The following is a 14045-nucleotide window of genomic DNA, read 5'->3' as shown; positions in this document are numbered from 1 at the left end:
AGGTGCTTGTCCTTATTATATTAACAATGTCTACAGAGAGTGTAACCTACAGTAACCCCAGAAAGTCTAACTTTTGCAAGGCAAACCTAACTACGATTTCTGAACATCAAAATGAATTTGACACAACAAATGACGGGCTACAATAAAAGTCAAAGTGGAAAGCAGAAGGCAGCAGCCCCTTGAGAGAGCAGGAGCTCATACCAGTTTCCTGCCATTGTTCTGTAGATCAGGTCTAGAATGCCACAGAACAGGAATGTCATTGGATTTAATGTAGCAAAATGACCCACCATATGGTTTTGTTATTTAGCTCACAATGATTTAAGTTGGGGGAACTGATCCTAGGTCAGAATGTAACTGGAATGTGTCAAAAGGTTGTTGTGTTATGCCTGGCCTAAAGCCTTCAAATAAAAATCTGGACCTCAAGCCAGTTCCACTGCTTATTTTCATTATTTCCTTGAAATCAGGGACAGATTTAGACCTGGGACACCATGTGGGTGCAATTAATTATTAGGTAGAACAGAAAACCAGCAGTATTCTGGACCTGGTAGTCGTAGGGTACGATTTAACTAACCTTGCCCTAAGGTCTAGTAATGTTTGTTTAGATTAGAGTAGATAAACTGATCTTACATCAGATTGTAATAAGCAATAGGTCATTACAGTAGCTGCCCTTTGTTGTTTTACCTCATAACAGTTCAGATGACTGTATCAAATGAGTGGTGCCATCTCGTCCCTACAGGTGCGGTGACAGACCTGACCGTCATCTCCAACGCTGAGGCCTCCACCCCTCAGCTCTTCTCCATCTCCTGCCTCACTGGGGAGCGGGATGCAGCAGAGCTAGACCTGGACATCAAGAAGGACAACAGCATCCTCATCCTCTCCTCACGGCCACGTTACAGAGTCAAAAGGCCCAAGACCAAGGAGGTGGTGGCGAACGAGTTCGTAGGTGTGATGGACCAAACAGGCATCTTCTACTGCCATGCGTCCCAGGGAACTGATCCTCTTATAAACCTGGGTAAAGTGACACTCATCAACAACTTTGCCAAAGGTAAGGAAGAGGCTCTAACTGAAAGAGAGAGTGTGTGTGTGTGTGTGTGTGTGTGTGAGAGAGAGAGAGAGAGAGAGAGAGAGAGAGAGAGAGAGAGAGAGAGAGAGAGAGAGAGAGAGACAGAGAGAGAGCGTTAACTTGTATTCTTCTGTATTGTTCCTATCAGCCCTGTTTGTCCCGGCCTACCTCACGGTGACAGCAAACAGAGGAGACACAGTTCACCTGGCCATGCAGGTCCTGAGCTCCCAGAGAAGAGACGTCACCTGGAAATACAACGGTGAGTCACACAGGGATAGAGGGAGGCATGGATGGGTGGATGGATGAAGGGCAGGCATTTATGTGTGAGCAGGGAATAGATTCATCTAAATGAAACGATGGCAATATAGGCATTGTTTAATCATTCCCTTTTGTATTTTATAACAAGTATAAAGTAGCCCCACCGTGTGGATTATAACGTATTCACATTATTAAGAGCTTGTCCTACGTGCTGACTCGCTGTGTCGTAAAACCAGGTAACTATTTCTACACGACCCACTGGGGTGATGTGTCCAACAGTACGGCTGTACTAACCCTGGAGGACGTGGCTAAAGCCAACGAGGGTATCTACAGCGCCGGCTTCGTGGGAGACAGTCCCATCAATGGAGCCTGGATGAGGCTGATTGTCAGAGGTACAGTAGGGCTGTTCTCATAACATATTTATTAATACTGACCATTACAAGAGTATGTATGATGATTCACATATGGATGAGGTGCTTGTATTTGGGTGGGTTGGCCACTGACGCTCCTCTACTGTCTTGCACAGACTGTGGCAGTAAGAAGTGGGGTGCCGACTGTGACAAGGACTGTCCAGAGTGTCTCAATGGAGGGGTGTGTCACCACCGGGACGGGGACTGCATCTGCCCACCGGGGTTCATGGGGATGCGCTGCGAGACAGGTGGGTGTGTGTGTTTGTGTGGGAGGGGGGGGGGGGGGGGGGGGGTGGCAATATGTTAAAGCATAAGATTATAGTTGTTGAAGCTGACACATACTACAAATTAGCAATAGTGTGTGTGCTTGCGTGCGTGCGTATAAGTGCATGTTTGTAAAGGCAAGTATATTATATTGCCAAACTGTCTGAAGTAACTGTACCAGTCCTGTACTGTATCTATGTGTACTGCATTCCCTCCCAGCCTGTAGAGAGGGAATGTTTGGGCTTAATTGCCAGGAGTCATGCAGGCCAGAGATGGACTGTAGAGGGCTGAGGTTCTGCCTGGCTGACCCTTACGGATGCTCCTGTGCCAGTGGCTGGTCTGGGAACCACTGCAACAGATGTGAGTTCATTTGCTATGCAGTGCATTCAGAAATGATTCAGAGCCATTGACTTTTTCCACATTTTGTTACGTTACAGCCTTATTCTAAAATGTATTGTTTTTTCCCCTCATCAATCTACTCACAATAGTCCATAATGACAAAGCAAAACAGGTTTTTAGACATTTTGCAAATGAAGCTCCTTTAGCTGTGATTACAGCCTCCAGTCTTCTTGGGTATGACGCTGCAAGCTTGGCACACCTGTATTTGGGGAGTTTCCCCCATTATTCTCTGCAGATCCTCTCAAGCTCTATCAGGTTAGATGGGTCGCTGCACAGCTATTTTCAGGTCTCTCCAGAGATGTTAGATCGGGTTCAAGTCCGGGCTCTGGCTGGGCCACTCAAAGACATTCAGAGACTTGTCCCAAAACCTCTTCTGCGTTGTCTTCGCTGTGTGCTTAAGGTCGTTGTCCTGTTGGAAGGTGAACCTTTGCCCTGAGCGCTCTGGAGCAGGTTTTCATCAAGGATCTTTCTGTACTTTGCTCCGTTCATCTTTCCCTCTATCCTGACTAGTCTCCCAGTCCCTGCCACTGAAAAACATCCCCACAGCATGATGCTGCCACCACCATGCTTCACCGTAGGGATGGTGCCAGGTTTCCTCCAGACGTGCGCTTGGCATTCAGGCCAAAGAGTTCAATCTTTGTTTCATCGGACCAATTAGTCTTGTTTCTCATGGTCTGAGAGTCCTTTAGGTGCCTTTTGGCAAACTCCAAGCGGGCTGTCATGTGCCTTTTACTAAGGAGTGGCTTTCGTCTGGCCACTCCACCCTAAAGGCCTGATTGGTGAAGTGCTGCAGAGATGGTTGTCCTTCTGGAAGGTTCTCCCATCTCCACAGAGGAACTCTGGAACTCATTCAGAGTGACCATCGGGTTCTTGGTCACCTTCCTAACCAAGGCCCTTCTCGCTAGATTGCTCAGTTTGGCCGGGCGGCCAGCTCTAGGAAGAGTCTTGGTGGTTCCAAAATGGTTCCATTTAAGAATGATGGAGGCCACTGTGTTATTGGGAACCTTCAATGCTGCAGATATTTTTGGTACCCTTCCCCAGATCTGTGCCTCGACACACTCCTGTCTCGGAGCTCTACGGACAATTCCTTCAACCTCATGGCTTGAATTTTGCTCTGACATGCACTGTCATCTGTGGGACCTTATATAGACAGGTGTGTGCCTTTCCAAATCATGTCCAATCAATTGAATTTACCACAGATTAACTCTATCAATCAAGTTGTAGAAACATCTCAAGGATGATCAATAGAAACAGGATGCACCTGAGCTCAATTTCGAGTCTCATAGCAAAGGGTCTGAATACTTACAGTGGGGCAAAAAAGTATTTAGTCAGCCACCAATTGTGCAAGTTCTCCCACTTAAAAAGATGAGAGAGGCCTGTAATTTTCATCATAGGTACACTTCAACTATGACAGACAAAATGAGAAAAAATCCAGAAAATCACATCGTAGGATTTTTAATGAATTTATTTGCAAATTATGGTGGAAAATAAGTATTTGGTCAATAATAAAGTTTATCTCAATACTTTGTTATATACCCTTTGTTGGCAATGACACAGGTCAAACGTTTTCTGTAAGTCTTCACAAGGTTTTCACACACTGTTGCTGGTATTTTGGCCCATTCCTCCATGCAGATCTCCTCTAGAGCAGTGATGTTTTGGGGGTGTCGCTGGGCAACACGGACTTTCAACTCCCTCCAAAGATTTTCTATGGGGTTGAGATCTGGAGACTGGCTAGGCCACTCCAGGACCTTGAAATGCTTCTTACGAAGCCACTCCTTCGTTGCCCGGGCGGTGTGTTTGGGATCATTGTCATGCTGAAAGACCCAGCCACGTTTCATCTTCAATGCCCTTGCTGATGGAAGGAGGTTTTCACTCAAAATCTCACAATACATGGCCCCATTCATTCTTTCCTTTACACGGATCAGTCATCCTGGTTCCTTTGCAGAAAAACAGCCCCAAAGCATGATGTTTCCACCCCCATGCTTCACAGTAGGTATGGTGTTCTTTGGATGCAACTCAGCATTCTTTGTCCTCCAAACACGACGAGTTGAGTTTTTACCAAAAAGTTCTATTTTGGTTTCATCTGACCATATGACATTCTCCCAATCCTCTTCTGGATCATCCAAATGCTCTCTAGCAAACTTCAGACGGGCCTGGACATGTAATGGCTTAAGCAGGGGGACACGTCTGGCACTGCAGGATTTGAGTCCCTGGCGGCGTAGTGTGTTACTGATGGTAGGCTTTGTTACTTTGGTCCCAGCTCTCTGCAGGTCATTCACTAGGTCCCCCCGTGTGCTTCTGGGATTTTTGCTCACCGTTCTTGTGATCATTTTGACCCCACGGGGTGAGATCTTGCGTGGAGCCCCAGATCGAGGGAGATTATCAGTGGTCTTGTATGTCTTCCATTTCCTAATAATTGCTCCCACAGTTGATTTCTTCAAACCAAGCTGCTTACCTATTGCAGATTCAGTCTTCCCAGCCTGGTGCAGGTCTACAATTTTGTTTCTGGTGTCCTTTGACAGCTCTTTGGTCTTGGCCATAGTGGAGTTTGGAGTGTGACTGTTTGAGGTTGTGGACAGGTGTCTTTTATACTGATAACAAGTTCAAACAGGTGCCATTAATACAGGTTATGAGTGGAGGACAGAGGAGCCACTTAAACAAGAAGTTACAGGTCTGTGAGAGCCAGAAATCTTGCTTGTTTGTAGGTGACCAAATACTTATTTTCCACCATAATTTGCAAATAAATTCATTACAAATCCTACAATGTGATTTTCTGGATATTTTTTTCTCATTTTGTCTGTCATAGTTGACGTGTACCTATGATGAAAATTACAGGCCTCTCTCATCTTTTTAAGTGGGAGAACTTGCACAATTGGTGGCTGACTAAATACTTTTTTGCCCCACTGTATGTAAATAAGTATTCTGTTATTTTTTTTAATACATTGCCAAAAAATAATATATATATATTTTTTTTAATACATTTTAGAAAAGGGCTGGAACGTAACAGAATGTGGAAAAAGTAAAGGGGTCTGAATACTTTCCGAATGAACTGTATGTAGGTTTATGGCATATCTTAGATTGCCCAATTAATATTGATTGTAATTGTACAACCAACCTATCAACATGATTGCATGTGTTGAAATAGATACATAGAGTACATAACATGCATAGACATATCAGGTAACAATTCCATCACGACAGACTTATCAGAATCCCAACAAGGATTTCCCATCCTAATGTCACCTCTCCCCCTCTTCCCCAGTCTGCCACAGGGACATGTACGGGGCAGACTGCAGGCTGCGCTGTAAGTGTAAGAACGGTGGAGTGTGTAACCACTTCAGTGGATGTCAGTGTCCCACTGGCTGGAGAGGACAGCACTGTGAGAAATCAGGTAGGTAGCATTACTTCCTCCTCCTTTTCCTTGCGCTCTTCCTCTTTTTCATCGCCATTGACACTACCAACATCAATATTAATCACATTATCACAAGTAGCAGTAGCATCTTCGCCATCAACATCATAATCATCACCTTATTTATCATCTTCCTCTTCCTCTTCATCATCTGTTTCTTTCCCATCAGACCGTGCCCCCCAGATCTTGAACATGGCCAGTAGTCTAGAGTGGAACCTTCACTCCAGCCCCAAGATCCTGTGTTCCGCCACAGGCAACCCCCTGCCCAGCCACACCAGCATTGAGCTGCGCAAACTGGACAGCACTGTGCTCAAGGTAGAGGCAATGGAAGGATGGGCGGTCATTTTACATTTGATTATTCAATTACTGGGAAACAAACTGTGATGGTGTAGTCAGTGAGATTTGGTGAAATTCAATGTTTTTGTAATAGTGAAAATATGTCAATATTTTTTATGATAATGTCAGTTGGCTCAACATTACTTCAGACTGTAAGCAGCCTTACCAAAATATTTTTGGAACTCTAATTCAGGCGTCTCGTACCACCATGGATTCCAATAAGAGCACAGCCCAGTTTGATATTCCCCGTCTGTCCACTGAGCATGCTGGGTTATGGGAGTGTAGGGTTTCCACCAATGGGGGACAAGACTCAAGGAAGTTCAACCTCATTGTCAAAGGTGAGAAGAGAAAAGTATTTTACTGGTCTATTTCAGTCAATGTGAGGTGCTTAACATTGAGGGCAGGTTTTCCAGACAAAGACGAAGCCTAGTCCTGGACTTGAACTTGCTTTTTAGTCCAGGACTAGGCTTGATTTGTGTCTGGGAAACCAGCCCTAAATATACACTGAGAAATGGTCTAGCGATATGGATTTAATGTTCTGGTTGAGACTCATCAGATCACTCATTATTCAAATTCTCACCCACTTTACTCCCCTCTCTCGCCAGAGCCACCGTTCCCCAGCACCCCTCCCAAGCTGCTGGAGAAGAGGAGTAAGCAGCTGGTGGTGTTGCCTGTGGAGTCCTACAGAGGAGACGGACCCATCGACTCCACCAAGCTCCTCTATAAGCCCATGGAGACAGGAGACTCCTGGTCCTCCATCATAGGTGCATACAGATGGCGTTTGATCTCATGTAAAGTCACAACTACTATCCTGGCAACATAATATATCATCCATTTCACAGGAAAAATGGCCTTGCCTCAAAACAATGCAAGACAATTTGCCAATTTGTCATTATCGATATTAGATCCCTACTCTATATGGCTAATCCTGTCTGATTCTCTATCTCTCTGTGTTCCTGTCTCTTAGTGTACAGTAGAGAGCCTATAACGCTGATGAATCTGAAGCCATCTACACGCTACCACGTCCGTGTCCAGCTGACCCGTCCTGGGGAGGGAGGGGAGGGGACTCTGGGGCCTGAGGCCATCATGGAGACTGACTGTCCAGGTGAGCAGCAACAGTACGCCGGGATTAGTTTTTGCGGTGTCGAAAAGCAATAGTCAGAGCAGAGGTTTGTGGTCCCGTGTGGCTCAGTTGGTAGAGCATGGTGTTTGCAATGCCAGGGTTGTGGGTTTGATTCCCACGGGGGACCAGTACAGGAATTTTTTTTAATGAAATGTATGCATTCACTACCGTAAGTCGCTCTGGATAAGAGCGTCTGCTAAAATGTAAATGTAGTAAATTGGTGATGGTGTCTGTGTGTGTGTGTGTGTGTGTGTGTGTGTGTGTGTGTGTGTGTGTGTGTGTGTGTGTGTGTGTGTGTGTGTGTGTGTGTGTGTGTGTGTGTGTGTCCAAGTGGACAGCTGAATGCAGGTTCTAAATCTGAAATAATGGTTCTTTAATTCTGTCTAGTGACCTAATCAGAATGTTCTTTGCCCATCTGTAAACGAGAGGCTGTGTCTCAGTAAATAGGAGAAGGAGAAAGCATCCCAGGCTGGAGGACCTTTCCATGACTGTGTGTTCTGTGTTGCTGCTGTAGAGCCCACTCTTCGACCAGAGATTGACTTCAGCTCGCTGGAGGGCCGCAACGCCACTGTGCGCTGGCTGTTGCATGGCAACGCGGACAGGGCCAGCGGGTTCTTAGTGCAGCTCTTCGGGCCCTCCCCCTCAGGAGAGATGCTGAGAGAGGAGACCACCCTGCTCAATGTGCTCTCCACCAAGTTCTACAACCTGCAGTACCACCAAGACTACACAGTGATCGTCAGGCTGCTCAACTGTGGCAGTCTGGGGCCCGCCTCTAAGCCGTACAACGTCCGCATAAACAGCCAGGGTAACTAACAAGAGCTCCTCCTATTGGCTTAGCAGTGAGTGTTGACAACTGTCATTGGTGGATGGTTGGTGGCTCCCCCTGCCCTCATATTGTGTCCGGGTTAAAGATGGGTGCATAAAAGAAAGTACATTTAGGAATGGATGACTTACTAAGGAAATCCAGAAAGAAATTCAAGCACTTTAATGGTACAGTTTGGCAATAGCCATGTAGCCTAAGCTAACACCTTCTGACCAATACTAACCCCGCTGATGTCTCCTCTCTGTCCCTCTCCTCCCCTCTTTCCCCCAGGTCCCTCATCTCCTCGGAACGTCCAGGCCCTGCCCCTGTCTGTGTCTGCAGTGCAGGTGAAGTGGCAGCCCCCTGAGGACCCTAACGGGGGCATAGTAAAGTACATCATAGAGTACCAGCCGGTGGGTCAGGGCAGCCTGCACCCCTGGGTCGACACAGACGATGGCAACAAGACAGCTAAAGATGTGACAGCGCTCAACGGGAGTACTCTCTACCAGTTCAGAGTGAGGGCCTTCTCTAAAGTACCCGGGGAGTGGAGCAAGTTTGTCCATGCCAGGACCCAGGGAGATGGTGAGAGATAGTTTTAAAAAAAACATGTATGGAGTAAAAGGTGTTAAACCGGTTAAAAAGGCATCAAAGTACATGGATTTAAAGATTTCTACTTGAAAATCTAAGTTTTTTAGACCTTTTCAGAACTCAAAAGTGGTCAAATGTCAAGGTTTGTTTGAATCCCACATGATCTGTTGTTTAGATCAAGCAATACTGTAATCCCCAATGAATAACAAAGAAGGGTACCTCCATCTCATTTAATCACTTTAGATGCCAATCTTTCCCACTCATTTGGGATTGAGGTGTAAAACTGGATCTAAACAACAGATAGTATGGGACATGGACTCATTTTGACATTTGAACACATTTGAGGTCTGAAAATGTCCCAAAAATGTTGAGTGAAATTTTTGAGTGAACATAGATTTTTTTTTTGTGAACTATCACATTAAAATGTGAGGATACTTACATAATAAATAGGATAGAGTCAATGTTCATCTGCATAAGAGTGTGCATCTCCTCATATCACCTCTCCCTCTAGGTCCCCAGGACTTCACTCCTACCACCCAGGGTGTGGGGGGGCGTCCAGGCAGTGAGGGCTACTATTTGTTGGTAGCTGTGGTGGGGTCTGTGACGGTCACCTGTGTCACTATCCTGCTGGCCCTGCTGGCTCTCTTCTGCATCCGCAAAACTCTGCTCAACCGCAGACGCACCTTCACTTACCAGTCTGGATCGGTGAGAGAGAGACAAAGAAAGAGAGAGAGAGAGAGAGAGGACTCACAAACACACAAATATGCCATAAAAACACACCTAAACTATAGTACCAGTCAAAAGTTTGGACACACCTACTCATTCCAGGTTTTTTCTATATTTTTACTATTTTCTACATTGTAGAACAATAGTGAAGACATCAAAACTATTAAATAACACATATGGAATCATGCAGTAACCAAAAAAGTATTAAACAAATCAAAATATATTTTATATTTGAGATTCTTCAAAGTAGCCACCCTTCGCCTTGATGACAGCTTTGCACACTCTTGGCATTCTCTCAACCAGCTTCATGAGGTAGTCATCTGGAATGATTTTCAATTAACAGGTGTGCCTTGTTAAAAGTACATTTGTGGAATTTCTTTCCTTCTTAATGCGTTTGAGCCAGTCAGTTGTGTAGTGACAAGGTAGGGGTGGTATACAGAAGATACCCCTATTTGGTAAAAGACCAATTCAATATTATGGAAAGAACAGCTCAAACAAGCAAAGAGAAACAACAGTCCATCATTACTTTATGACATGAAGGTTAGTTAATCCGGAAAATGTCAAGAACTTTCTTCAAGTGCAGTCGCAAAAACCATCAAGTGCTATGATGAAACTGGCTCTCATGAGGGCCGCCACAGGAAAGGAAGACTTACCTCTGCTGCAGAGGATAAATTAATTTGAGTTACCAGCCTCAGAAATTGCAGCCCAAATAAATGCCTCACAGAGTTCAAGTAACAGACACATCTTAATATGAACTGTTCAGAGGAAACTGCGTAAATCAGGCCTTCATGGTCAAATTGCCGCAAAGAAACCACTACTAAAGGACACCAATAAGAAGAAGAGACTTGTTTCTGCCAAGACATTAGACCGGTGGAAACCGGTCCTTTGGTCTGATGAGTCCAAATTTGAGATTTTTGGATCCAACCGCCGTGTCTTTGTGAGGTGCAGAGTAGGTGAACGGATGATCTCCGCATGTGTAGTTTCCACCTTGAAGCATGGAGGAGGAGGTGTGATGGTGAAGCATGGTGGAGGTGGTGTGATGGTGTGGGGGTGCTTTGCTGGTGACACTGTCTGTGATTTATTTAGAATTCAAGGCACACTTCACCAGCATGGCTACCACAGCATTCTGCAGGGATACGCCATCCCATCTGGTTTGCGCTTAGTGGGACTATCATTTGTTTTTAGACATGACAATTACTCAACACACCTTCAGGCTGTGTGAGGGCTATTTGACCAAGAAGGACAGTGATGGAGTGCTGCATCAGTTGTCTTGACCTCCACAATCACCCGACCTCAACCCAATTGAGATGGTTTGGGATGAATTGGACCGCAGACTGAAGAAAAGCAGCCAAACTGTCCAAACTTTTGATTGGTACTGTATATTTCTTCACTAACAAGTTGGATAACCTGATTAGATAAATAAACATTCCACACTATCTCAAACTACACATATAGACATGTTATGAGAAACACACCTCAAATCTGATCATTTCTATGCTTTGATAAAAGAAATCCAACAAAGCTATCATTGCAACCCGTAGGGAGAGGAGACCATCCTCCAGTTTAACTCTGGGACCCTGACCCTGACAAGGAGGCCGAAGCCTACCTCTGAGCCCCTCACCTACCCCATCCTGGAGTGGGATGACATCAAGTTTGAAGATGTGATCGGAGAGGGCAACTTCGGCCAGGTCATCAAGGCCATGATCAAGAAGGACGGGGCCAAGATGAGCGCTGCTATCAAGATGCTAAAAGGTAGTAGGTACCACACACACATGTACCAACGCACGCACACAGGCAAGCACTCACACACAGTGACGGTCGGTGATGTTTAAGATGGAGGATGATATATTTTTTATGAGCATGGCCTTATTTCTATTACAACATATTGGATGACTGTCATTCATATTCCATTCACCCAGCTCAATGTAACATCGATAGGTTTAGGCTATTACATGATACTCAAATTTTCCCTATACCCATCATGATGTTGCTACAACCTAGTCTATGATTGACAGTTTACAACGTAGGTGCACAGGTTGAGAGAGCATTTTGAGTAATCGAGGTGACAGACAGTGACACATTCAATACCGGCTTGCACACTATTGCTTGCATCTAGCTGATCTAGGGTGTAATCATTAGTCCAACAGTTGCAAACAAGTGTTTCTAATGGACAAATTCAGGTATGTTTATCCCAATTTTGTTCCGTTTGCTTCCGTTTAAGAAACATTTTTCAACAGAATCGGCGGAATGAATACACCCCTGATCACACGTAAACACAGTTCACTTTCATAGCAGCCACGTATGAACATTTTGCTCGTTGTACAATTCCTTCTCGCATCTACGCACTCTCCTCTCAACTTTTCCTTTCACTTGTGGACTTCAGTGCTAACCGCTAAACACAGCCTACATCGTTGTCACCATATTAGCTAATGACATTAGCAACGCCATAGTCAACATAGCTATTAGAACTACTAATGTGTTAGTAAACCTGCTACAATCATGCAGTATAGTATACAGTCAGCATCAGTTTAGCAGTTACACCGGAGGGCCCCGGTAGCAATAAATAAATTAAAACCGCTACAATCATGCAGTACAGTATACAGTCAGCATCAGTTTAGCAGTTACACCGGAGGGCCCCGGTAGCAATAAATAAATAAAACCAAAAGCTTACCATGACTTGGAAGAGTTCCAGTGTTGGATAGCCATAGCTAGCTAGCTAACATAGCATCCCTCTCTGTTTGAGCTGGGTGTTTGAGTAGGCTAAACTAGCTAGCTAAGTGAAAGTTAAAAAAAAATCTCTCTCTCTCTCTCTCGCTTCTCCTTCATTTTTAAAGAAATGAATTTGTTCAAACTGTTCAATTATTGTTTTTCTCTCTCTTTGCGTCAACTACTGACCACATTTTATGCACTGCGGTGCTAGCTGTAGCTTATGCTTTCAGTACTAGATCCATTTTCTGATCCTTTGATTGGATGGACAACATGTTAGTTCATGCTGCAAGAACCCAGATAGGTTAGAGGACATCCTCTGGAAGTTGTCATAATTACTGTGTAAGTCTATGGAAGGGGGGGAGTGGGGGAACCATGAGCCTCCTAGGTTTTGTATTGAAGTCAATGTACACAGAGGAGGACGGAAGCTAGTTGTCCTCCGGCTACCCTATGGCCCTACCCTACAGAGTGCTGTTGAGGCTACTGTAGACCTTCATTGCAAAATAATGTGTTTTAATTAATTATTTGGATTATTATGTGAATATACAGTACCGTTCAAAAGTTTGGGATCACTTAGAAATGTCCTTGTTTTTGAAAGAAAAGCAAATTTTTTGTCCATTAAAATAACATCAAATTGATCAGAAATACAGTGTAGACATTGTTAATGTTGTAAATGACTATTGTAGCTGGAAACGGCAGATTTTGTATGGAATATCTACATAGGCGTTCAGAAGCCCATTATCAGCAGCCATCACTCATGTGCTCCAATGACAAGTTGTGTTAGCTAATCTAAGTTTATCATTTGAAAAGGCTAATTGATCATTAGAAAACCGTTTGCAATTATGTTAGCACAGCTGAAAACGGTTGTTCTGATTAAAGAAGCAATATAACTGGCCTTTAGACTAGTTGAGTATCTGGAGCATCAGCATTTGTGGGTTCGATTACAGGCTCAAAATAGCCAGAAACAAAGACTTCTTCTGAAACTCATCAGTCTATTCTTGTTCTGAGAAATGAAGGCTATTCCATGAGGTAAATTGCCAAGAAACTGAAGATCTCTTACAACGCTGTGTACTACTCCCTTCACAGAACAGCGCAAACTGGCTCTAACCAGAATATAAAGAGGAGTGGGAGGCCCCGGTGCACAACTGAGCAAGGGGACAAGTACATTAGAGTGTCTAGTTTGAGAAACAAACGCCTCACAAGTCCTCAACTGGCAGCTTCATTAAATAGTACCCGCAAAACACCAGTCTCAACGTCAACAGTGAAGAGGCGACTCCGGGATGCTGGCCTTCTAGGCAGAGTTGCAAAGATAAAGCCATATCTCAGACTGGCCAATAAAAATAAAATATTAAGATTGGCAAAAGAACACAGACACTGGACAAAATAACTTCATTTCTCAGAACAAGAATAGACGAGTTTCAGAAGAAAATTCTTTGTTTCTGGCTATTTTGAGCCTGTAATCGAACCCACAAAAGCTGATGCTCCAGATACTCAACTAGTCTAAAGAAGGCCAGTTATATTGCTTCTTTAGACAAAAAATGTGCTTTTCTTTCAAAAACAAGGACATTTCTAAGTGACCTCAAACTTTTTAACGGTAGTGTATGTGAATATACTTAACACTTAAACAACACATCCTAGATCTGAATGAAAGAAATAATCTTATTAAATACTTTTTTCATTACATAGTTGAATGTGCTGACAACAGAATCACACAAAAATAATCAATGGAAATCCAATTTATCAACCCATGGAGGTCTAGATTTGGAGTCACACTCAAAATTAAAGTGGAAATCCTTAAAACAAGTCAAAATGAGGCTCAGTAGTGTGTGTGGCCTCCACGTGCCTCCACGTGCCTGACCTCCCTACAACGCCTGGGCATGCTCCTGATGAGGTGGCGGATGGTCTCCTGAGGGATCTCCTCCCAGACCTGGACTAAATCATCCGCCAACTCCTGGACAGTC

The 14045-nt window shown here is 44.3% G+C and overlaps 1 protein-coding gene across 4 annotated transcripts in view; it reads left to right on the top strand.

The window, feature by feature from the left end:
* The window catches only part of LOC106584018 (tyrosine-protein kinase receptor Tie-1), a 28625-nt gene that overhangs the window by 384 nt on the left and 14196 nt on the right, over positions 1-14045 (top strand). For 2 of the 4 annotated variants that reach the window (XM_014168774.3, XM_014168773.3), the window contains exons 2-15: positions 737-1045; positions 1212-1322; positions 1558-1713; positions 1848-1979; positions 2215-2355; positions 5657-5785; positions 5973-6118; positions 6333-6477; positions 6745-6930; positions 7107-7244; positions 7777-8067; positions 8356-8646; positions 9164-9357; positions 10920-11130. In XM_014168774.3, the coding sequence (XP_014024249.1) occupies positions 737-1045; positions 1212-1322; positions 1558-1713; positions 1848-1979; positions 2215-2355; positions 5657-5785; positions 5973-6118; positions 6333-6477; positions 6745-6930; positions 7107-7244; positions 7777-8067; positions 8356-8646; positions 9164-9357; positions 10920-11130 (2580 nt within the window). The remainder of the gene's footprint in view (positions 1-736; positions 1046-1211; positions 1323-1557; positions 1714-1847; positions 1980-2214; positions 2356-5656; positions 5786-5972; positions 6119-6332; positions 6478-6744; positions 6931-7106; positions 7245-7776; positions 8068-8355; positions 8647-9163; positions 9358-10919; positions 11131-14045) is intronic. The other 2 variants (XM_014168776.3, XM_014168775.3) reach the window with 1 other exon arrangement.

Source organism: Salmo salar, chromosome 23 (assembly GCF_965601325.2).
Source record: "Salmo salar chromosome 23, fSalSal1, whole genome shotgun sequence".
Classification (NCBI taxonomy): Eukaryota; Metazoa; Chordata; class Actinopteri; order Salmoniformes; family Salmonidae; genus Salmo; species Salmo salar.
This window is presented reverse-complemented; position numbering and strand designations above follow the sequence as displayed.